Source organism: Panthera onca, chromosome A2 (genome assembly GCF_046562875.1).
Source record: "Panthera onca isolate mPanOnc1 chromosome A2, mPanOnc1 haplotype 2, whole genome shotgun sequence".
Lineage (NCBI taxonomy): Eukaryota > Metazoa > Chordata > Mammalia > Carnivora > Felidae > Panthera > Panthera onca.
In genome coordinates, this window is record NC_138340.1 from 55,926,471 (window position 1) to 55,950,134 (window position 23,664).

The 23,664-nt window shown below is 51.2% G+C and overlaps 1 protein-coding gene across 2 annotated transcripts in view; it reads right to left on the reverse strand.

The window, feature by feature from the left end:
- Window positions 1–23,664, reverse strand: part of FBLN2 (fibulin 2) — an 89,451-nt gene that overhangs the window by 15,592 nt on the left and 50,195 nt on the right. Inside the window, exons 3-9 of one of the 2 annotated variants that reach the window (XM_078442716.2) lie at window positions 14,852–14,963; window positions 13,310–13,439; window positions 10,920–11,100; window positions 7,630–7,839; window positions 6,900–7,013; window positions 6,192–6,293; window positions 3,547–3,687 (exon numbers count right to left, since the gene is read on the reverse strand). In XM_078442716.2, the coding sequence (XP_078298842.2) occupies window positions 3,547–3,687; window positions 6,192–6,293; window positions 6,900–7,013; window positions 7,630–7,839; window positions 10,920–11,100; window positions 13,310–13,439; window positions 14,852–14,963 (990 nt within the window). The remainder of the gene's footprint in view (window positions 1–3,546; window positions 3,688–6,191; window positions 6,294–6,899; window positions 7,014–7,629; window positions 7,840–10,919; window positions 11,101–13,309; window positions 13,440–14,851; window positions 14,964–23,664) is intronic. The other variant, XM_078442717.2, reaches the window with a different exon arrangement.

Below are 23,664 nucleotides of genomic sequence, written 5' to 3' on the forward strand. Positions count from 1 at the left end.
CCTGGCTGGGTGGGAATGCTCCGGGGGGCGGGGGGGGGGGGGAGTGTGGAGGCTGTTAGGACAGAAGATGGATGCTGGGGTTCAGACCACCACCCACGGAGGTGAGGAGAAGCCAGCCGTTTCTGGAAATGCAGTGAAGGTAGAACCAACTGGATCCACTGATGGATGAGACGGAGGTGAGCAAGAAAGAGGAGCTGAGAGGTGTGCAGAGCTTTCTGGCTGAGCAGCCAGACAGGCAGGGGTGCCAGGCCTGGGGATGGGGACAGCTTTGAGAACCAGGCTGGCAGGGAAGGTCAGAGCCTGTGGACACATTGCATTCGAGTGTCAAGAGGCAGCCAGGCACACACGTGAGTTCACTGAAGGGGTCTGAGCGGAGACACTAACCGGGGAGTGGTCAGTCGCTGAGGTCACCCAGGGCACAGGACACAGAAGAGGCCAAGAACCCACTTGGGATGAGCAAGTGGGAAGGGGAGAAGCCGGTGACGGTGTGCAAAGGGAGGGCAGGACACTGGAGAGTCAGCCAGAAACTGCCCCAGGCCTGGCACTCTGGATGACGGCCGGCCGGCCCAGTGCCTGCTGCCTCCACGCTCCAGCAGGCAGGGAGGTGCCCCAGTCATTCACTGATGCGTTCCTCCCTTCACACACAGTAACCAGCACCTATCCTGTGCCAGGTGGCCAAGCGGGGGCGTTGGCCACAGCGCCTGCCCTCAAGGGAACTGCCAGCCTGCAGTGGGGACGGGACAGGGAGGAGAGATGCTGGGGAGAAAAGCCATAGGCTCGAAGCCCTGGCCTGTCAGAGTCACTTCTCGGGGGCAGCGACAGGTGAGCTAATTCCACGAGGATGCTGGAGACCAGGTGGAAGGGGGCAGAGCAGGGCAGTGAGGGAAGAGACTCCCCCAGCCTCGCAGGTGAGCCAAATGGCACATGGGCCAGGCTGACCGTGAGACTTCAGTGGGGGTGGGGAGGTGGGAAAGGGAGAGTTTGGGGCCAGCAGTTTCCAAGGAAGGCTTGGCTGGGCAAGATGAAGACTTCCGATTCACAGGATGGATGGACAGGGGAGGTATGTTCCCACGACCCCAGAAACGCCAGAGCCCCAACAGCCTGGGAGGAATCATGGTAACAAATAAAAGCAGCCGGCACTCAGTGAGGTTCACCAGGGGCCTGGCGGTTTACAGATGCAGCTTCACAAACGAGGAAATAGGTCTCCCAGAGGGGCTGTGACCGGACCAAAGTCACACAGCCTGCACGTGGCAGCAGCAAAAAGGGAACCCAGAGCACCCGGCCTAGAGCTGCGCCCTTTCCACGCTGCTGTGGGAGAGGCCCCAGAACCCTCCCATCATCTAGCAGCACAGCCCATCTGGGACACTTTTCCCAGGGGCCAAGATGGTCCTCAAAGGGCTGGGCACAAAAGGCAAACAGCAGAAATTGCACGTCCATCAGGAGTCTTCTGAACCTGGCCCCACCCAATCCCACTGTGGCTTCCATACCTCCGGTGATGGGGGGCTCACTACCTATGCAGGCTGCCTCGGCGTGACACATTTGTTGAATCATAACAATGACGTCGAATACCAGGACATTCTTCACACAGACTAACTCAATCTCTACAGTAACTAAGGTGGATGTTATCACTATCTCATTTCACGGATGAAGAAACAGGCTCAGAGAGCTGAACTGATTTGTCTGAGGTCTTACAACAGGAAAGCTCAGAGCCAGGATTTGAACCCACACAGTCTGGCCACAGAGGCCATACTCTTCATCCGCGTGTGAATCTCCCACGTCACCAGCCAGGGTTCATGAGCATGCGTGGAGCGAACAGATGACCGGCAGAAGACATCGGTACCCATTTGTGCATGAATAAATGATGGAAAGACCAAGTGCTAACAGATGGTAAGACGAGCAGGTCAGTGGAACGAGAGGAAGGACAGGAGACGCCCATGTGTCTGTGCAGAATGAGCAAGGAGGGAGACACGAAAGAATGAGACTGTGAGCTCATAAATTTTGCTGAATGAAATACACCTTTGCTCTTCTAGTCCCAGAACCTGTTTTCTGGCTACCTGGTGACCCCTTTTACTGCAAGATCTTCTGTCCAGGCCACCAGGGGAGCCCGCACACCCAGGCACGGCACAGGCATCCTGGGAGGGGTGCTTGCAGGCCTGGGCAGGATCCGCCTTCCCAGACATAAACACACAGACACGACCCAGACAGGAAGAGCCGCCCAGCCACTGACAAGCAGGTTCGGGAGGGCTCATGTTGTGCCGACGGCTGGGGGGCCAAGGGCAAACATGTCTGCAGCCGCCCCTCAGCCCAGCGCCGTGGGCCCATCTGCCCCGCGGCGGAGGGTGACGAAGAAGAGGACATGTCCAGGCTGGACATGGTCCCCAAGCACAAAGAAGACAGACGGGGCTCTGATCACGTGCCCTGGACGCGCTCTGCACTGCTCCTACCTGCACACTTGTGTTCAAGCTGTTCCTCCCACCCTGCACGCCCTTCCCGATTTCCAAGTCCCATCCATCCGTGGAGACCACTGCAAATGCCACCTTCTCCGGGAAGTGTGCCCAGATGCCAACAGGTGGAGTGACCTCTCCCTTTGCCTGTGCCTCTGCTAGAGCATTTCCAAGAGTCTGTCCTGAGTCCCTGCTACCTTGGGTCTATCTCTCTGTACAGGACCATCACGTTTCCTCCATGAAAATATCAGAACCCCACACTTGGTGCCCTCCTCACTCCCTGTGGGGCACACCTGAAGCCCTAGCCACTGGCCCACATGTGCACCAAGAGGCAGGAGGGGAGGGCTGTTACAGAGCACCAGCCCCACCCATGCTTGGGCCAGGAGCTGGGTACCACTCGGTACCACCCCCTGCCCAGTCCTCTGGCCCCAAGGTTAGAGGCAAGGAACCAGGCTCAGAGAGGGAGCTCCACTGTTCAGCGTCACACAGCAAATGAACACTGAGTGGGGGTGCAATGCTAGGTCTGCCAGACCCCAGCTCCATCCTTCCGCCTCTGGAGGGGATTCTAGTTGTACCTAAGGACAACCTCAGCAGCTGACATCACGTGCTCACAATGCCCCAGGTCTGGGCTCCGGCATGCATATGTCATATAATCTCCAAAGGAGCGTCAATGTCTCCTCTTTTCACAGATGATGAAACTGAGGCTTGGAGAAGGGAAGACATTTGTTCAAGGCCACAGAGCTACTAGGGGCTCCTGCTTCAAACCCAGGCCTCCCTGCCTCTAGACCCCACGGACCCCCATCCTGCTGCCTGGACGTGCGACCTCCTCATCGCAACGCCCCAGCCAAGTCACATATCAACTACCTTTCTGACTCGCAGGCACGTACATCCCTGAGGAAAGCAGCTTTCCAGTGGTGTCAGTAGAGAAGCGGGACAGGACACCAGGACAGACAGGGCATGGCACGGAGCAGGGGGGTGCCGGCCGTGCTGAGAGCTCATATGCAAAGGGCAGGCCCTTTAGCATGTGGCCACGGCATGGCCGCTTGGCGTGGAGCAGAGCAGAGAGCCGTGACAGTGGCGGCAGGCAGGGGCTCTCGCTTACCCACACACTTCCTGTGCATGTTGAGAATAAAACCCTCAGCACAGAGCACCGTGTGGCTGACACAGTAGAAGGATCCCAAGGTGTTGACACAGAACTGTCGCAGGCTACAATCATGAGTGCCCATCAGGCACTCGTCTTGGTCTAGGACAGCCGCAGGAGGGAAAACAGAAGGGCCATTAGAGAGGCGTGGAGCATTCAGTGACAGAGAGGGAAACTGAGTCCCAGGGAGGGGCAGGGACCTGCCCAGGGCCTCCCAGCGCATCAGTCGTACCTCTGGGCTTCGGGCCCAAGTCTGCGTTTGTACAGTCACATGATATCAGAGCCAGAACCCCAGTAAGGACAGATGGCAAGGTGAGGCTCAGAGAGGATGGCAGGGTGGGACCAGAGGCCGTCTCTCACCCAGCTCCGGAAATATTCCACCTCCAGAGGCAACCAAAGGAGCCACACAATGGCAGGTGTTGCAAACTCAAGTGCCTAAGGGACCAGGCTGGCAACATATACAGGAGAAGGGGCCAAGAGGGAGGCTCTATGGGGCACTTTGGGGTCTGTGCTCTGTTCCACTGGGGGACCAGGACTGTGAACCCCTTGTGGGCAGAAGTTTGAAGAGAAACCTGAAATCTTGTCTTTTTTTTTTTTTTTTTAAAGTTCTTGAGTTTTCACGGTTGGTAACTTGCTTGCTTATTTTTTTTTTTTTTTCCAACGTTTTTTATTTATTTTTGGGACAGAGAGAGACAGAGCATGAACGGGGGAGGGTCAGAGAGAGAGGGAGACACAGAATCGGAAACAGGCTCCAGGCTCCGAGCCATCAGCCCAGAGCCTGACGCGGGGCTCGAACTCATGGACCGCGAGATCGTCGCGGGGCTCGAACTCACGGACCGCGAGATCGTGACCTGGCTGAAGTCGGACGCTTAACCGACTGCGCCACCCAGGCGCCCCGACTTGCTTGCTTATTTTAAACGGAGCAGAGCCCAGCAGGACTCCCCTGCAGGGCTGGCTGCACCACTCCAAATGCCACCTGTAACCTCTGGCCTGGACCCCACAGCCATCACCACCAGGGGTCCTGCAGAGGCCTGGAGACACACAGACACTGGCCTGAGGCCTGACTGGGACCCGGAAGAGTCCCGACATAGGAGAGACACATTCCTCACATTTTCAGGGCCCTGAGAGATGGGGAGCAGGGCCCAGAGGGCACTTGAGATCTGCTCCTACTGCCTGGCCATGGGGTGGTTTTCGTCCACAGCAGAACACAGTCTTGGGATGACCTGGGTGGCTCAGTTGGTTGAGCGTCCAACTTCAGCTCAGGTCATGATCTCACAGTTGATAAGTTTGAGCCCCACGGACATCAGGCTTGCTGCTATCAGCACAGAACCTACTTGGGATCCTCTGTTCCCATCTCTCTCGGCCCTTCCCCCACTCATGTGTGTTCTCTCTCTCTCAAAAATAAACATTCAAAACACAAGTAAAATAAAATAAAACAAAACAAAAAAAGTAAAGTAAAATAAAATAGGAACACAGTCTCAGCCAAGGGGCTGGATGTGGGGTCCCAGGATGTGGCAGGGATACGGGTATTTTCTCAGATAGACTTAACCCTTTTGACAAATATCATATGACGTCACTCATATGTGGAATTTAAGACACAAAACTGATGAACATAAGGGAAGGAAAGCAAAAATAATACAAAAACAAGGAGGGGGAAAAACCATAAGAGACTTAAATACAGAGAGCAAACTGAGGTTGCTAGAGGGTTGTGGGGAGGGGGATGGGCTAAATGGGCAAGGGGCACTAAGGAGGACACTTGTTGGGATGAGCACTGGGCATTGTATGTAGCGATGAGTCACTAAATTCTACTCCTGAAATCATTATTACACTCTATGTTAGCTGACTTAGATGTAAATTTTTAAAAATAAATAAATAAAATTAAAATAAAAAACAAAAGACTGAAATTAACCCTTTTACCCTTGGACACCCATCAAGGTCACATCTCCAGAACCTGAACCTGAACTAAAGCATTTCCTAGCCCGTCCCACGCTCCAGGCCTGTCCTGCCACCAGATATGAGGAGGTGTAGTCTAGAGGTCTCTCAGGCATCATTCACTGTGGGAACCACCCCAGCAGGTGTCGGATCCAAATGCCCCCAAGTCTTGGTCCACCGACGTCCCACAGAGACAAGACCCCATCCTGATGGGGTCGCAGGTGTGAAAGCCACACGCTTTTCGACCTTCTTTGGCCCTTTTGTGAATGGCAGAGTTACCAACATCTACTGCCCCTTCTTTGGATTTAGTAACAGAACTGAGCGCATGCCATTCAACTGGGGCTCCTACTCCCCAGCCCCGCTCCCCATCAGAGGCAAGTGGGAGGGATAAACGTCACTTCCAGGTCCCACCTTCACAGCGGGGCATGGACATCCCCCTTTCTCTTTCTCCACACATGACCGCAACAAGGACAAGGTGGTCACAAACCAACCTCAGCCTCGCAGACAGGGCGAGTCGGGAGTGTGGTCCAGGGATCTTGTCAGAAATACAAACCTTCGGGCCCCACCCCGGACCCAGGCCGCCTCGTTCTGCCTGCCCCATCTCCCTTCCGGGGCCCCCACCACAGGCCAGCTCAGGTTGGCACAGGTACAAGAGCAGCCCCCGTGGATCTCACCTTCACAGGACACACCATCCGCCATGATGGCATAGCCAGGGAAGCAGGAGCACATGGCTGTGTCCCCAATGACGCTGCACACCTGCTTGCAGGGCCCGTTGTCTGGGAAGAAACCACACAGAGATCAGGGACCACTGGGCTCATTACCCCCGGCTCCGCCCTCCAGGCAGAAGGCACCCCACACTCTTGGTCCTTTTCACGAGGTCCCCCAGTAAACCAGCTCGCACAACTGGTTGGTATCTGGGACAATCGCCACCAACACTCGGATACCAAACCCCTCCCGGGAGTCACAGTGCTGCCAGAAGGGAAGGGGACAGAGAGGACAGAGAAGGAGGGAGAGCAAGGATGCAGAGACAGAAGGAACAAGAAAGAGGAAGAGAGGAAGAACAAAGAGAACTTTCTACGTAGTACTGCAAGCAGTCTCCAAGACAGTTCTCAAGCAAGGATTTTATTCTCTCAGTACTCTAGGAGCTGAGACAAAAGCAGCTAACTGACTTGCTTGGGGTCACACCCTGGCCCTCAGCTCCCCCCATCCACAACCTCACCTCCTACCAGCTACACTCTCAACTCCTGACCTCAGACAGGCGAGACCAACCAAATCCCCAAAGCAGAAGCACCCCTTTGGCAGGAGGCCAGCTTGCACATGCCCAGCACTGGGGAGCTCACCCCCTGAAGGCAGCCCAGACCCACCCCATGGCCCCAGGTTACCTTTGCAGGTGTTGGGTTGTGGCTGCGGTAGCAGGATGGTGTTGGAGGCCACTTGGGAGGACTCTGGTTTCAACGCGGACTCCTCTGGGGCCTCCGGCTGTGGAGGGTCACTGTCTGTCATGGGGAAAGCAGACAGGAGGGGAAGAATGCATGCCTTCAGCCTGGCCTCAAACTCAACTCACACCCTGGGCACCATGCCAGGCATGTGTCAGAGACTGCCTCATTTAATCCTCTCCTCCTACCCATTTCACAGGAGAGAAAACTGAGGCTCAGAAAGCAACATACTACATTACAGCTCTTTGGGGCAGAGGAAGAGAGGAAGCAGGGGAGTGAGTATCTATCCCTGGAAAAGCAGCAGGCAGAAAGCACCCCCAGAGCAGGGTCTAAGGCAGCCTTGTAGGCTGCCTGTCAGAGCCTGACCTCCTTGGGCCCAGTGCTGGGGACACAACTTGAGTTGGGTTGGTGGGAGCCTCTGCAGCCTGGGTCCTGGCCCTGCACTGGGGTCTAGGGTGGGATGCTGGGGCTGCCCGTGCAGACGAAGCTTCAGATGGAGCAGATGGAGTTTCAACCTGCCTGCCTGGCCTTACAAATCCCATTGCTAGAGGCTTCCAATTCCCAGAGATTCCAGCATGTAGGATGACAGGAGGGCAAGGAGCCCATTGTGGCCATCACAGGACCACCATGCTCCACTGGCAAGATCAGCCCCTGCCCCAGCCATCTGGGCCCTTACCTGGCCGGCAGGTACGGCCATCATCCTGCAGTGAGAAGCCAGGAAAACAGGCACAGCGGTAGGAGCCCACGGTATTGATGCAGAGATGCTGGCACAGCTCCCCTGGGAGGAGCAGGCACTCATCCTGGTCATCGCCAGGCAGGCTGTTGGGCAGCTCAGTCTCCGTGCCCAGTGACAGGGCCTCCCGGCTCGCCAACTCTGCCTCTGAAACTGGAGCGGGGGTCAGTGCTCATGATGGGACATGAGTTCACCCAGCGGGTGGCTGACACTACAAGCCCCCATGGAAATCAGTGTACGTCCTCATCAGAACCTCTGTGTGCCCAGCTAAGATAGCATGGATGGACAAAGGATGGATGCATCGATGCATGGATGCATGGGTGAATGCGTGGATGCATGGATGGATGGATGGAAGGATGATAGATGATGAATGTAGGGAAGGATAGATGGATGGATGGATGGATGGATGGATGGATGGATGGAAGGATGGAAGGATGGAAGGATGATAGATAAACTCAGGGATGGATGAATGGATGGATGGATGGATGGATGGATGATAGATGATGACTCCAGGGAAGGATGGATGGATGGATGGATGATGGATGCATGGATGGATGGATAGATGATGAATGCAGGGAAGGACGGATGGATGGATGATGGATGCATGGATGGATGGAAGGATGATGATGAATGTGGGAAGGATGGATAGATGGATGGATGTAAGGATGGAAGGATGATAGATGAACTCAGGGATGGATGAATGGATGGATGGATGGATGGATGGATGGATGATGGATGCATGGATGGATGGATGGATGGAAGGATGATAGATGATGAATGCAGGGAAGGATGGATGGATGGATGGAGGGATGGATGGATGGATGGAAGGATGAAGGAACAGACCTCCAGCAACAAGAATGCACCCATCAGAGCCAGGTCCAAGTCTTTGTGCCCTGCAACATGACAGGGCCAGGCCCACAACAGTCCTCAGGAAGCTTTGGCTAAAGTGTTGAACTGGATCCAGACCCCTAGTCTCAGTGACATCTGGGAGGACCACCTCTAGCAACAGAAAGACCCCAAACATGTGTTCTGTCAAACAGAGATCTGAACTCTTACTCAGGCCTCCCTTAGCTATGTCACTTGAGCAGTACTGGGTCTCTCCATTCCTCCCCAGGCTACAGTGGGGAGCAGGTGAGAGTGGCAAGGAAGGCTCCCGGGGTTGAGCTGCACTGGAAGCTCTTCATATAACAGTAATAGGATGGGGAAGGGAGGGGGGCCCGCAGCCCTCCACATTCCTAGTCAGCATAAGGCTTCAGCCTTGCTCACTAGCCCCAGACAGCTCAGCCCCACAAGAGACCAACTGCATGAGGTCACATCTGATAAACATGTTTTGTACTGAGGATGCTTACACTGCGCTCCAGCCCGGTCAGTCCTGGCCTGGCGCATGTAGGTGGGGCCGTGATGGCTGGTGGTCCAGCCCGGAGTACTGGCACTATGGGTGGGCAGCAGACAGACCTGGGCCCAGGGCTCCAATAAGCATGCCACACCCTGGGCAGCATTTCTAGGATTCATGTTCAGCCCACACTCATCAGCATGCTCTTCAAACAATCCTCCTGGCAGGGGGGAAACTGAGGCTCAGAGGAGTAAAATGATTTGCCCAAGGTCACCTGAGCAGGAATGGAACCCAGGTCAACTTGATCCTGCCATCTACGTCCCCTAAGGCCCAGGTTATCCACCAGTTCCCCACTAGAGGACAGGAACGTGTACCTCTGCATCTGGACCCTGACTAGCCCTGTCCCTGTCTTGTGACTCTTGAAGCCTAACTTCCTCCCAAACTTCACCTTGAACCAAACACTTCTGGGTACTCACCAGGCCTTCACACTGCTACACCAGGCCCCTACAGCCAACCCCAGAGAGTGGTATTTCCTTGGACTGGACACAGAACAGTGTCCACACTAGCCTGGTAAGGCTAGCCACTCCCTCTTAGTGGAGTCTCTGTGGGTTCACTGGGACACTGCATCAGGCTCCTGCTGGCCCACAGGCACAGTGGAGGCTAACGGTCATGAGTCCAGAAGACATCCCTGGCTAGGGTGACAGAAGCTGGACATGGCACCTAGAACAGTGACCACAGCACGTGGAGGTCAGAAGAAGGAGGAGACCCCGGAGACACTGAGGGCTCAGGCAGCAGCAAACAGCTCCAAGCTCTGCACTGGCACCAGAGTTCTCATACCCATAACCTATGGCTGTTTGGGAACAGGGACACAGAGGAAGAGGGCGCAGGGCTGGTCAGCCCTCAAAGGGCTTGTGGTGGTGAAGGGAAGGCCACCAAACAAACCCATAATCCATTCAGTTATTGGCGAGTGACTCTTAGGGGCCGAGCACTGAGAATATAGGGAGAAAAGACAGGGCTGGTCTGAAGGGGCTGATCAGGTGGGCAGGGCAACATTTATGAATGCATTCTCTATACCGGTTATATCCTGTACCCTGAAGACACAGAATGGCACAGTGAGAGGGACAGAGAACACATGGATAAAGGAAGGGTAAATGAATGAATGGATGAGTAAAAGGTTTCCTGGCTGGGCTGGTAGGTGAATACATGAGCAGAAGGCAGATAGATGATGGATGGATGGATGATGGATGGATGATGGATGGATGATGGATGGATGATGGATGGATGGATGATGGATGGATGATGGATGGATGGATGATGGATGGATGATGGATGGATGATGGCTGGATGGATGGATGGATGGACAGGCAGAAGGTAAGTGGATGGGCTGCTGGGTAAGTAGATGGGTGAGTAAACAAATTGATGCAAAGATTGATGTGTGAGTGGATAGATAAGGGACAGAGGAATGGATGGTGTACTGGAAGGATGAATGGATGGAGGAATGGACCAGGGGCCAGGAGAATGTGCAGGGGATGGTGAGATGGATGGACGAATAAAAAAGCGGATGGGAAGGAAGACATATGGATGTGTGGATGAACAAAGACACAGGAGGGTGGGTGAGTGGAGAGTGGAAAGGTGGTAGGGGGTTGGTGGTTTGGTGGCTGGAGTACATGCATAGCTGTATTCAATTACCATCTCAGAAATAATAGGGCAGAGTCACCATTGGAGGCTACAGAAGAACTCTACCTAGGAGCCGAACTTGTGCCTCAAGCCACAGGTGACAGTACACACAAGGTTCCTACAGGAGGCAACAGGGCATCCGACCTTGGCTAGAAGCCCCCAAAGCTCTCTCTGCCTCTCACTCAACTGGCCTACACACCGTGGCCCAGTGGGCAGCACTCACCTCTCCGCGGTACGGCTTCGGGTTCCAGAGGCCGGCGGACCTCGGGCACAATGAGGGGGTCTTCACCCTCACAGCAGGAGAGCATGACGTGGTTGCAGGGGTAGCCCAGGTTGGGGTTCGACTCGCACGAGTGGCCCTCAGCCCGCACACGGAGTCCCAGCCCACAGCAGTCACAGCATTGCTGGAGGGAGAGGGGCCATCACTGCCCACACTCTGGCCCCTCAGAGCCCATCTGCCTTCCTCACAGACCGTCAGCCCATGGGACTCACTCAGGGCCCCCAGGGCACAGCCTGGGTCCAGGCTCAGGGACTGGGATGAATTCATCCTTGTCTTGTTTCTTCCGGCCCCGTATGTGCTCCCTGAGACCAGTGCTCCCTGTCTCCACTTCCCATGTCTGGCTCAAAGCAGGGCCAATATAAGCTTTTTGCAATAATTAACAATTGGCCACCTATGAAAAGAACCACAAACTAACCCCAGACATATCCATGAACACCCACCCCCACCCCCACACACCAATATTGACTAGCGGAACCCAGTTCTACTCAGGCTCCCTAAAAGACAGAATTTCCCTTGAAGTTAGAGACAGGAGTGATATGATGCTTTCAGGAGAGCTTTAAACTAGGGCTGACTCAGCTTGGAAGTATATCTCTTTTGCTCTTCTCTTTCCTTGATTTTGGTTGGTGTGACGGCTGGAACCCCAGCAGCTATCCAGGGTCATGAAGTAACCCGGAAGATGGAAGCTACAAGCTGAAGATGACTGTGCAGAGAAGCAGAAGCCTGGGTACCTGAAGGTATCACGTAGATCCACCCCATCCCAAACTGTCTACCTCCAAAAACAAAATATTTAATCTGTTGAAACTCCTGTGGTAGATGGATTACAACAACAGCCCCGTTCGTTCACTCTTCACTGTTCTGCTGTCTTTGCAATGTGATAGCTCAGTTTCTCCTTCAAAGGAGAGAATCTATGTCCCAACGGCTTGATTGGGCCTCAAAAGGCCTTGTACATTTCTACGCCCGGTGTTGGAACCCAGCCACTAACGGAATAAGCCCAGGTTAGGCTGCTGGAGGTTGAGAGACCACATGCAGCAAAGAAAAGCTGGCACAGCCATCATCATCCCAGAGCGGTGCCAGGAGAGCCATCGGCTTGTGGCAGACGGGTAAGCGAGCCCAGCCAGATCAGCTGAGCATGGCCTAGGTCAGCAACTCATGAGTTAACTCATGAGTTAAGTGAGGCATAAGCCACTAAGCTTTGGGCTGGTGTGTTATGTAGCAATAGCTCATGGATTCTCCAGACCTGCACTTCCCAATGGTGAGCACAGCCACCGTGTCCTTAATAGTTTGCATTATCTCTGACCCTCACAGCCACCCCAGAAGACGTGGATTATTAGCCCCACTTTACAGATGGAGACGCTGAGGCCTAGAAAAGAGGACTGGTCCAGGGTCGAACACACACAGTGGAATGCCAAACTTGCCTGACACCGAAGTCCTTTCCCTAATATCAATTTTTAGGAAATTGACCCCAACATGACAAAAATCAAAGTCCAAATCCTCTCCCAAATGGTGCCCTCCTTGTCACAGTCATCGGGGCTCGTGACACAGGCTTCTTTCCACTCCTTCCCTTCCTCTCTCTCCCAGTCTCCCGCAAACACCTCCTTCCGTGGTTTGTTCCTGAGACTGTTCTATGGTCTTAGGTTTGCTCTCGGCCCCTGCTGCAGACAGTCAGCTGTCCACCCCCACGGTCTGTTTCCCCTTCCTCCTGACGTTCAATGGACACACGACCTCCCCAGAATACAGACTGAGTTCCCCAGCCTCCCTTGATGCTAGGTGTGGCCGCCAGGCTAAGTTCTAGCCAATGCAGTGGAAATGGAAATGCCTTCTGTCCTCAAGGAAGGCTCTTCTTACCCCCACGTTCACAGCAGCATTATTCACAAAGGGTACCAGGCAGCTGTCAGTGCCCACTGACAGAAGACTGAATGAACTGTGTTACTTCTGTACACCGAAGTGTTATTTCACCTTGAGAAGGAAAGACAGTCTAACACATGCTACGACGTGGGTGACTGTGGGGACAAGACGCTAAGTGAAATGAGCTGGACACACAAAGTAAAAAAAAAGAAACAGAAAGCCCTCCGGGGGCAGGAATTTTCACATGTTACTCATTTCTGCATCCTTAATGCCTAAGACAGCCCGGCACATGCTGGTGTTGAATAAATATTTCCTGAATTAATTGGCTGCTATAATAACCGATGATGTTTTCTGTACAGATGAAGAGGCCCCCCACCCCAACCCCAGGCAAGAGTGTCACTCCCTATGGGGGAGTCCCCCAGGGACCCCGACGCCCCAGCCCTCAAGGACCTCGGGCCCAGGCTACGAATGCCGCAGTTCGGGCTTGCCTTGTACAAGGAGACGCCACAGGTGTCGTTGTCCTCGGCCCCGCAGGCCTCACCCTCCTTGGCCCCCATGACACCAGCCATGCAGCTCTTTTCCTTCAAGTAGGACACGCAGCAGTGCTTCTGGGCTGTCCTGCAACAGAGGTGTGCGTCAGCCGCACCCGAGCGCCTGCCCCCATCCAGGAGGGATAACAGGTCCCATTTCACAGAGGAGGAAACTGAGGCTCAGAGAAGGAAGCCCCTCCCAAGACCCACTGCAAGCAAGACCAACGCTGGTGGCAGGGGCATCAGCAAAGCTAGCCCATCCCCCGCCCAAGAACACGCGTTCTATTTCTGAGCTTAACCAGGAACACTCGGGGCCTGGAGCCCACCAGACTCCATGCTGTCTATTCCTGACCAATGTGGGAGGGGGTCAGCATCCTGAGGTCCCCACAGGGCTGAGAAAGACAGGGGGACTCAACCCCAGGAAACAGAGGGCAGCTCAGCCCGGAAGAGAGTAGCCTCCAGGCTCCCTGGCCATGCCTCCCAGGGTCTGTAGGGCTACCCCGGGCAGAGGTAGCTGATGAGCCAGCACACTAATAGGGGGGCTCACAGGGAGGTGGGGTTCAGCCTCACTTGGGAAAGGGCATGTCGCAGTGGGAGCTGTTCAGTGATGGGACTGTCTATCTATGAAGGAGTGAGTTTCCCATCCCAAGACAACACAAGCACACTCTCAGGGCCCCTAAGCTCAAAACTCCTGAATGATAACATTCTCTAACTCCTAAGTAGCTCCTGAACTGGTGCAATGACAGAAGGGAAAGGAAAGAGACAAGGCTAGAACTTAAATGTTTCCAAAGGGCGGACAGTGGTCCAGACATTAGGTGACAGGGGGTCTAACCCTGGCCATGCTCCTGGGGAGCCGTGTGGCTTCGGGTAAGTCATACCACCTCTCTGAACCTTGCCCTCATTGTCTAGAAAAACAGTAGGTTGGAAAAGAAGGCATCCTTGGGGAAAAGGAGGTGAATGGCCGGCCGAGACGTCTTCGGGGCCTGGCACCGAAGGGGCAGGGGTATAAATTCTTCCTTTGCAGACAATACGAGTCAGAAGAAAATATCAACACAGGCGGCAGAGGACAGTGAGAGGCCAGCGTTTTGGAGACCCCAGGGTAGCAGAGTGGGGAAAGAAAGAGGGCTGAAGGCTCCCAGCTCAAAGCCAAGGACGAAAAGCCCGTGCGGGCCAAGCACTGCCCCAGCAGCAAGGGCAACATACAGCGAGTGAGGCACCCAACCGTTCCTGGATGATAGTGGTTCTTTAACACTTGCTCCAAATTGTAGGATCTTTTTACTCTGCTCATCAGTCCAGCTACAAAAGTACGTGGTTAGCTTAGTCCTGCAGCCAGGCTTGGGCTCTCCACACCTGGAGAAAGCCGGCCAGCAGGCTCACAGCAGCTACAACCCAACTGCCCCTGTACACCTGGAGACAGGCCAGGGCCCCGGGGCCAAAGCAGGCAGGGATCTGGAAAAGGCGAATGGGCAGCTCTTCCTGCTCCAGTGTGCCCACCCCTACCTGCAGGCGTCACCCTCAGCGCCACTCTCGGGGATTTCCAGGCACTCGTCGTTGTCGATGGCCCACTGCTGTCCGGCTGCACAGCACGTCTCGATCAGATCCTTCGTGGAGACTGTGGGTGGCAACATAGGCAGAGTCACTACCGTGGAGGAGGCATCTGGTTCCAAGGTCTCCCAGGGCCAGCAAGCACAGTAGATGTTGTTGGTGCTGTCCAGACCCCCGTTACTGGGCCAGAGACTCACTCGCCCCCAGCCCACAAGGATGACCTTCTTCGGAGAGCTGCCTGCAAGGTTAAGTCCACCCCACGGGGGAGGAGGCTGGGGAAGTACAGCCAATACAGGACGAGTGGGGGTACAAAAGCCCAGCCCTGCCTCTAAGGGGACAGCCCTGTGGAGCTTCCTGTGGGATGGAGAACACTGGCCAGCTCCTTCCCTGCCCCCTCCCCAGGCGGCTTCTCCAAATGAACCACCACACGCACAAAACCCTCAAGTCAGGCTCTGCTTCTAAGGAACTTGACCTACGACACCAAGACAAGACAAGGCATAAGAAGCAACAGCAGCAGTGAGGGAAGTTTAAAACTCGTCCGGGAAAGTTTGTGGGGGAAATATTTGTGCCTGGGGACAGAAGGAGGAGGCAGAGGTAGGGGAATGTGTTAAAACTGAAAGGCACAGACCACAGCTTAAAAAAACAGATGGATTTGCCCACCCCCAAATTCAAACTGTATAAAAAAGAACCCCATAGACAAATAGAAGAGACTGCTGACAGGTTAGGAGGCATTTCTGGAATGTCTAAAACTGGCAGGACGTCGGGGTGGCTCAGCTGACTAAGTGTCTAACTCTTGATTTCAGCTCAGGTCACAATCTCATGGTTCATGAGATCAAGCCCCACATCAGGCTCTGCACTGACAGTGCAAAGCCTGCTTGCGATTTTCTCTCGCTCCCTCTTTCTCTGCCCTTCCCCTGCTCATGTGCGTGCGTGCTCTCTCTCTCTTTCAAAATAAATAAACTTTAAAAAAAACTGGCAAAGAATTGCCAGTGAGAAAATATAATAATCTCCTGAAAATTAATATTAAAACAAAGTAAAATACCTATTAAACTAGAAATATTTTAAAAAGCAATGCATGCCAGGCATAGGTGGGAACCCTCCTGCCCTGGGGGCGGAAGGGGTCACCGGCACAGCCAGTCTGGAAGGAGATGAGGTACTGCTGACACAATTAAGTATATACCTCGTCCTGACCCCAGTGGTCCTGCTCCTGGCTGTGCATGCCAGGAAAGTCCTCCCCCAGGCTCACTACAAGGATGCAATGCTTTGGCACCATTTGTGGAAAGGGGTTGGAGGCAGCCTAGGTGTTCATCAGTGGAGGAGTGGATGAATAGAATTTGGGGACGTGCTCCATGGAGGACTCCATGGCTGTCAGAAATAATAGAATAGACGTACACCCAACAACATGAAGCTGGACACACACACAGCAATGTGGAAGCGCACAAAACAGAGCACGGGGGGCGGGGGGGGGAGCGGGAGGGGGAGGAAGAAACCAAATGAGATCTATTACACAAATTAAAAATATTGCACACAAAATAATAATATGTTTTTGCACATAAATTAAAAACACACACATGCAAATTAAACAGAAGAGAACAGTTACCTCGGGTGGGGCAGAAGCTGGCGATGGGGACAAGGGCCAAAGGGAATATATACATAAATAAAACAAGAGAGAGTCTTACAGAGACAATAACATGTAAGGTGCCAGAGATGAGTACAATTCACCCAACCATTTGGCTCTGAGATCTAAAAATAAATGACATGCAAAGATAAATCACATCTAAGCCAAAAGACACATGAAAAGGTGCTCAACATCACTAATCATAAGGCAAATGCAAATCATAACCACAATATTAAAAAAACACAAGAAATAACAACCACTGGTGAGGATGTGGAGAAAAGGGAACCCAAAGGGGTTCCCAAAAGGGAATGCAAAGTGGTACAGCCGCTGTGGAAAATAATATGGAGGTTCCTTAAAAAATTAAAAATAGAAATAGCCTATGGTCCAGTAATTCCACTACTGGGTATCTACCTAAAGAAAACAAAACACTAATTTGAAACACCCCTCTGTTTATTGCAGCATTATTTATAGTAGCCAAGACATGGAAGCAACCTATATGTACATCTATATATAATGGAATATTACTCAGCCCTAAAAAAACAATGAGATCTTGCCATTTGCAATAATATGGATGGATCTAAAGGGCATTATGCTAAGTGAAATAAGTCAGAACAAGAAAGACAAATACCATATCATTTCACTTACATGTGGAATGTAAACACACACACACACACACACACATACACACACACACAACAAATGAACAAACAAAAAACCCCAAAGAAAACAGACTCTTAAATACAGAGAATGAGCTGGTGGCTGCCAGAGGGGAAATAGGTGGGGTGGGTGGGATAATGAAGAGAATTACAAGTCACAAATTTCCAGCTACAAAATAAACAGAGATGAAAAGTACAACATAGGGAATACGGTGGATAATGTTGTAATAACATAGTATGGTGACTACATTTATGGTGCTCTGAACAATGCACAGTATTGTTGAATAGATATTTTGTACACCTAAAACTAACATAACACGGTATGCTATTACACGTGAACAATAATTTTAAAAAACAAAGGCAAAGCTCATCTAGAATACCTACATGCATGCTGGGGGGCAGCAGGGTGTCACAGAATAACTTTGAGCCTGGGTCCACCTGTTTGTGCTACCATGTGTAGGCATTTCTTCTCTCTAAAGACTCCATGTCCTTCTCTGCTATGAAAACCCTTAGCTGCACAACCACTGAAACCTACGAAGACTCTCTAAATGTCTTTGAGCAGGTCATATAACCCAGCAGAGCTGAGGGATAAATGTACCAAGGGATGTCAGCAGCCTGCAAGGTTCCAGGAAAAGAGTGACAGCTCACTAAGAATCATCAGTTTCATCCCGTGAGTGGGCATTTCAAGTTACTGAACTCTTCTAAGTTTCAAGTCCCATTCCTTAAAAGAGGGAAAATAAATTTCAGTAACAACCTGAGGGCTGTACCAGGAGGAATGAAAACAATTCTTAATAACAACCATCTACCAGAAACAAACTCAACATTAGATGCCTGCCTCACTGAAGTGACAGATATGAAAAAATGCCTACAACACTCTATTTGGTATTGTCTTAGAGACAGATACTAGCAGATACAATAAAGCAAGAGAAAAAAAAGAGGCAGTAGAAATAGAAACAAAGAGATGATGGGCAGCTCAATCCAACTTTGGCTCAGGTCATGATCTCGCGGTTCGTGAGTTCAATCCCTACATCAGGCTCTGTGCTGACAGCTCAGCACAGACTCGGATTCCGTGCCTCCTTCTTTCTCTGCCCCTCTCCCACCTGTGCTCTGTCTCTCTCTCTCTCTCTCAAAAATAAACAAACAGCAAAAAAAATTTTACAGAGAGATGATGGTCATTATTTGTAGATGTTATGGTTTCATCTTTCTAGAAAATCCAAAGGAATCAAAACTCACACAGCACTAAAATGAATACTAATTAATAATAATTATTATTATGTGGTAGCCAAAATCAAAACCAACATACTCCGTTTAGTGGCTTTCCTATACAAGAGCAACAATTAAATAGGAAAGTAGTAGAAAAAATACCATTCAAAACAGAAACAAACCTAGAAATAAATCCATCATAAACATGCTAAATCCACATGAAGAAAAAAATTTAATTGTCTAAAAGATATAAGATAATATCTTATAAGAATAAGAATATAAGAATATCTTATAAGAATAAGATAATAATAAAATATAAGATATTTTATTAAAAATATATATCATGAGGCTGGACAGGAAGGTGGGAAGATGCAATACCTTAAAAGATGTCAATTCTCCTCCATTTAATCTACAAATTCAATGCAACCCAAAATCCCAACACAATTTATCATGAAACTTGTCAGGCTAAGATTCTAAGATTCATCCAAAACAAGAAATGTCTAAGAATACCCAGGAAAAATTCTGAAAAGAAAAGAAGAGCATACTTTAAAGTTCCAATAACTAAAGATACGAGGAGATCAATGAAACAACAGAATTTAGAAACAGAACGATATACATTTGGGAATTTAGTATGTGATAATGGTGTTATTCAAACTCAGTGTGGAAAGGACTGAATATACAATGTTGGGACCTACTTCACACTACACACAAAAATTAAGTCCAAATCCAAAGGCAGGATTAGAAGAAACCTAAGAAAATAATTTTAGGATAAAGAGAGCCTTCTTCAGAAGTAAAATCCACAGAAGAATGAAATTGGACCCTACCTCACACCATATACAAAAATCAACTTAGGGCGCTTGGGTGGTTCATTGGGTTGAGCCTCTGACTCTTGATTTCAGCTCAGGTCGTGACTTTGTGGTGGCGGGATCAAGGCCCATGTCAGGCTCCACACTAATCATGGAGCCTACTTAAGATTTTCTCTCTCTCCATCAGCCTCCCCATCCCTGCCCACACTCTGTCTCTCTCGATCTCTTTCTCTAAAATAAATTTTTAAAAAAATATGTTTTCCTCTAAAAAAATCAACTCAAAATGGATTAAACGTTTAAACGTAAGACCTGAAATTGTACAAGTCCTAGGAGAAAACACAGGGGCAAAGATTCTTGACATTAGTCTTGGCAATGAGTTTTTGGTAATGACATGAACACACAAGCAACAAAAGCAAAAAATCAACAAGTAGGATGCCATCAAACTAAAAAGCTCCTACAGCAAGAGAAACAATCCATAAAATGAAAAGGCAAGTTACAGAATGGGAGAAAATATCTACAAACCACATATCTGATAAGGGGCTAATACCCAAAATACAGAAGGAACTCATATGATAGCCAAAAAAAAAAAAAAAAAAATTATTTTATTTTAAAATGGTCAAGGGACCAAAATAGACATATAGTCAACAGGTATGTGAAAAGGGGCTCAACATCACTCATCACCGGAGAAATACAAATCAAAACTACAATGAGATGTCACTGCACACCTGTTAGGGTTGCTAATGTCAAAAGGCAAAAGATAACAAGTGTTGGTGAGGATGTGGAGAAAAGAGAACCTTCCTACACTGTGGGTAGGAATGTAAAGTGGTGCAGCCACTATGGAAAACAGTATGGAGGTTCCTCAAAAACAAAACCAACAAGCAAAAAACTATGGTCTAGCAACTCCATATACAAAATCTTCCAGGTATACATCTGAAGGAGATTAAAGCACAATCTCAAAAAGATATCTGCACCCCCATGTTCATTGCAGCATTATTTACAATAGTCAAGACACGGAAGCAACCTAAGTGTCCACTGATGGATGAATGGAGAAAGATGTGCTCTGTGTGCGTGCGTGCGTGTGTGTGTGTGTGTGTGTGTGTGTGTAATGGAATGTTATTCAGCCATAAAAAAAAAAAAGAAGGCAATCCTACCATTCTCAGGAACATGTTTGGACTCTGAAGGTATTATGCTAAGTGAAATAAATTAGAGAAAGATAAATGCTGTATGATCTCACTTATATGTGATATCAAAAGAAGCCAAACTCAAAGGAACAGAGTAGTTTGGGTGGGTCAGGGGGGTACTCTGGGGAGATGGGGAGATGTCGGGCAAAGGGCACAAACTTCCAGTTATAAGATGACTGAGTTCTGGTGATCTAATGCCCAGGACAGTGTTTGTACACTTGAAAGTTGCTACGAGAGTAGATCTTAAAATGTTCTCACCGTAAACAACAACAAAAAATGGCAACTATGTGCGGTGATGGATGTTAGTGTTATTGTTGTAATCACCTCACAGGGCATATTTAGAGCAAATCATCACACTGTATACTTAAACTTACACAATACTGTATGTCACCTACGTTTCAATAAAGCTGGCGGGGTGGGGGGGGAATAAAATTCACAAGTACAAAGGAAAACCTGAGTACAATGAAGTGTGAAATACCTGTATGGCCAAAGACAGCATATCCAATCAGCCCCAGCTACTCTCTTACCCTGTCACTCCTTTTCAAGGCTCCTTGAGTAGCATTCATCACTATGTGAAATCTTGTTTACTTATGAGCTTACTTTTCCGCTTGCCTGTTTCCTTCTCTACAACGGCACTGGGGTCTCTGTGGCCACGGAAAGTGATGCCACCATTCCGTGCTTAATCCTTTCGCATTACACTCCGGGCACGTGGGAGTCACGCCTAGCTCAAATACTTCTGGTGATGGGGAGCTCCCTCCACCCAGGCAGCCTGTCCCTTTTCTTCACAGCTCAAGTTCACAGCTTTCTTTTGCTGGACCGAACTCTTACTGCCCCAGGCCTTCTCCAAGACTGCCTTACTGACATTAGGAGATTACAGTGGATCCCTGGGTCTTAGCCAGCTGATATGAGATGGGTGCCCTATTGAAGTAACAGTAGCAGCTAAAATGAAGTGGGAGCTGGGCTCGGGTCCAAGCACTTTCATCCTCACAGTTTCGATGAGTACTCTCGTTTGCCTTATTTACAGCTCAGGTGGCGAGCCAGAACTCCCAAGCCTCAATTTCCTAACTTCTCTTCCCCTCTCCAGGCCTCAGCTTCCCCACATCTGTGGCACAGGCTGCTTGATGTAGCTGATCCTGAAGGCGCTGTCTGAGAATCTAACCAGAACCAGCCTGAGAGGGGGTGCTGCTTTCCTGTGGATCGACTGGAGTTCTCTTCCTGCCCCCTCCTTGATCAGAAGCCAGGTTCCAGCCTGTGCTTGGCAGACTTCCCACCATTCTCCCCTGGCCTTTCCCACTCCAGCTTCCCCCTGTTTCAGACAAAGGAACTCAGAGGCCGTGAACCCTTATGCTGGGAGGGCCACCCACTTGGAGCAGGAGGGGGAATCCGTATAGGGGCCAAGCCTGGTGCTGCTCGGCACTGTCCAAGATGTGGGAGGCAGAGCCGGGCAAAGCCCAACAAGATGTGTACCCCTGTATCCTTGTCCAAAAGACACACCCGCCTCCCCTACCCCAGGGCTTCGAGGCTCGGCCCAGAGGCCCTCTCCTCCTTGACCTCTCCTCTCCTTCCTTGACCAACCCCTCTGAGCTCCCCAGACTCTGTCTTTCCCTCTGGTTCTGTTTAAGTTCCCAGGCACCAATCATTCAAATTTCCAGTTCTAGGGTTTACTTCTTCCCTTCTCCGTCTCCACCCCAGCCCTGGCTGATCTCATCCAGTCTCCGAGCTTCAAGTGCCTTCTCCAACACGATGCCCTCCCCCCACATCTGTCTCCAGCTGTAGTTTTTTGCACACACATGCAGCTGGCTAAGGAACCACCACCGATGCTCCCTGGTGTTCCCACTGCCAGAATCTGTTCGGCAACTGATTTCCCCGGGTCTTCCCTGTGTCAATGAGGGGCCCCTGGAAACCTCAGGACCCTCCCGGGCCAATTCCTCGTTGCTCACCTCCCTCCATCACTCATGGGACCACCTCGGAAGTGATCCCAGTCCAGCCACCTGGCCCCTCACCCTGCCACCACCACTTGGCTCAACAGGGCCCCTGCTCTCACGGGTATCCTCCTCCAGGCCATTTTCCAGAGGGTGTCAGAACGAGTTCACAAATACAAATCAGATTGTGTCTCTCCTGGACCCACAGGCCCCCAACTGTTATCCCTTCTTTACAAAGCCCTGCTGACTGCCTCACCTCATCTCCTTTCTCTGACCCTCTTTCTCACTCACTCCGTCCACTCCTTGAACTCCCTGGGCTCATTCCTGCCCCAGGGCTTTTGCGTGTTCTGTATTTTCTGCCTGGAATCCTCTGCCCTTTTCCTGTGCCCTGCCCCAACCCCACTGTCTACAGGGCTGCCTTCCTTTTCTCCTTCAGGGCTCTCACCTCCTCAGAGAGGATCTCCCTGACTCCTGTATCTAAACTAACCTCTATGCCAACCCTTTTCACACCACCTACTCTGTCTTTTAACCCTGGCCTTCCCCAGTCCAGAGTCAGCTCAGGGAACCTGTGGTCCACAGACCCCACTGGATGGCCACTGACATATGGGATGAAGCACCCCTCCCTGGTGTGGCAACCACAGCCCAGAGTCATGTCCCAGCTCTCACCCTGTACCCTAGCTACACATGCTTCCCCTTACCACTTTGTCTTTGTACATGCTGGTCCATGTTAGGAATGCCCTTCTCTGTGCTGTCCAACTATCCACCCCTAACCAGCCAATTCATATATGACTCCCTCTGAGCCCCCACTGGCACCCACCTCCATTCCGGGGGGACCAGCAGCCCCCTCCTCTGGCTTCATTCACGTCAGCACTCGGTACATGCTTTCACCGTAATGTCACTCTCAGATGACATGCTTGTCTCAGCCACCAGATGGAGAGGGTCTCGGGAGCCAAGACTGGGTCTGAGTCCTCTCAGGGCTCCCAGGGCCTGGTGCTGAATGAAGTATCCCAGGCCCTTGGTGTATATCATGTCAGGGAAAGCTTACATCAACAACATGAAGTCAGATGATTATCTTGATCTTCCAGATGTGTAAATAGAATTTAAGATACACAGCCCACGGCACAAGCTTAGGAAAATGAGGAAGGAGAAAGAAGACACACCATGGCCCGTCCACCTTGCCCGCACCGCCTCTATGTGGCAGTTTCCACCGGGGGTCCCAGTGGGCCCAGACACGTCCATACCATCACTGTGAACATGGGCTGGGGGACATCGGCAGGCCACTCATCCTCTGAGCCTCCATTTCCTCGCCTGTAAGATGGGCGAATAACCTCTCCCTGCCATACTTCACAAAGTGGGGAGGTGAGAAGATTCAGTGTCTGGCA